General features: G+C 54.8%; 1 protein-coding gene across 1 annotated transcript in view; it reads right to left on the reverse strand.

Annotated features, from left to right (window-relative positions):
* tktb (transketolase b) overlaps positions 1–496 on the reverse strand; it is an 11,033-nt gene that overhangs the window by 7,202 nt on the left and 3,335 nt on the right. Inside the window, exon 5 of the mRNA XM_048593933.1 lies at positions 64–217. Coding sequence (XP_048449890.1) covers positions 64–217 — 154 coding nt within the window. The remainder of the gene's footprint in view (positions 1–63; positions 218–496) is intronic.

The raw sequence follows: 496 nt of genomic DNA on the forward strand, positions 1-496 counted from the left end.
GGGGGCGGGGGGGAAAAAAAGAGTGCGGGATGTTGGAGAATGAAGCGATCTCAGTGATGGAGCGGTTGGAAATTTTAAAAAACGCCAACCTGGAATGCCTTTCCCTTTCAGGGTCTTGGCGACGATGGCCGTGGGGCGATCCTTGACGAGGGCGGCCTGTGCCAGGGTCTGGCAGAGCTCCATGATGCTGTGCCCATCCACCACGTACGTGTTCCACCTGCCAGGAGGTTAAAACGAAAAGAGAGAGATAAATTTAAAGTTAAAAGTAAAAGTCACATGGCCGCTCTCCGCGGCCACGTCTCACCGCAGTGAGTTAGAAAGGAAACGGAGGAACTGGAGGCCATTCAGTCGACAACGATCTCCACCGCCCCCCTTCCCCACCCCGAACCTCGAGCTTGTTTAGAGACAGAGCGCGAAAGGCGAGCGCGAGAGAGCGAGAGGAGAAAAGGAAAGGAAAAGACGAGCGCGAGAGCGAAAGGAAAAGAAAAGAGCGCGA

This window comes from Rhincodon typus, unplaced genomic scaffold, assembly GCF_021869965.1.
Source record: "Rhincodon typus isolate 14 unplaced genomic scaffold, sRhiTyp1.1 hic_rhity00004644, whole genome shotgun sequence".
NCBI lineage: Eukaryota > Metazoa > Chordata > Chondrichthyes > Orectolobiformes > Rhincodontidae > Rhincodon > Rhincodon typus.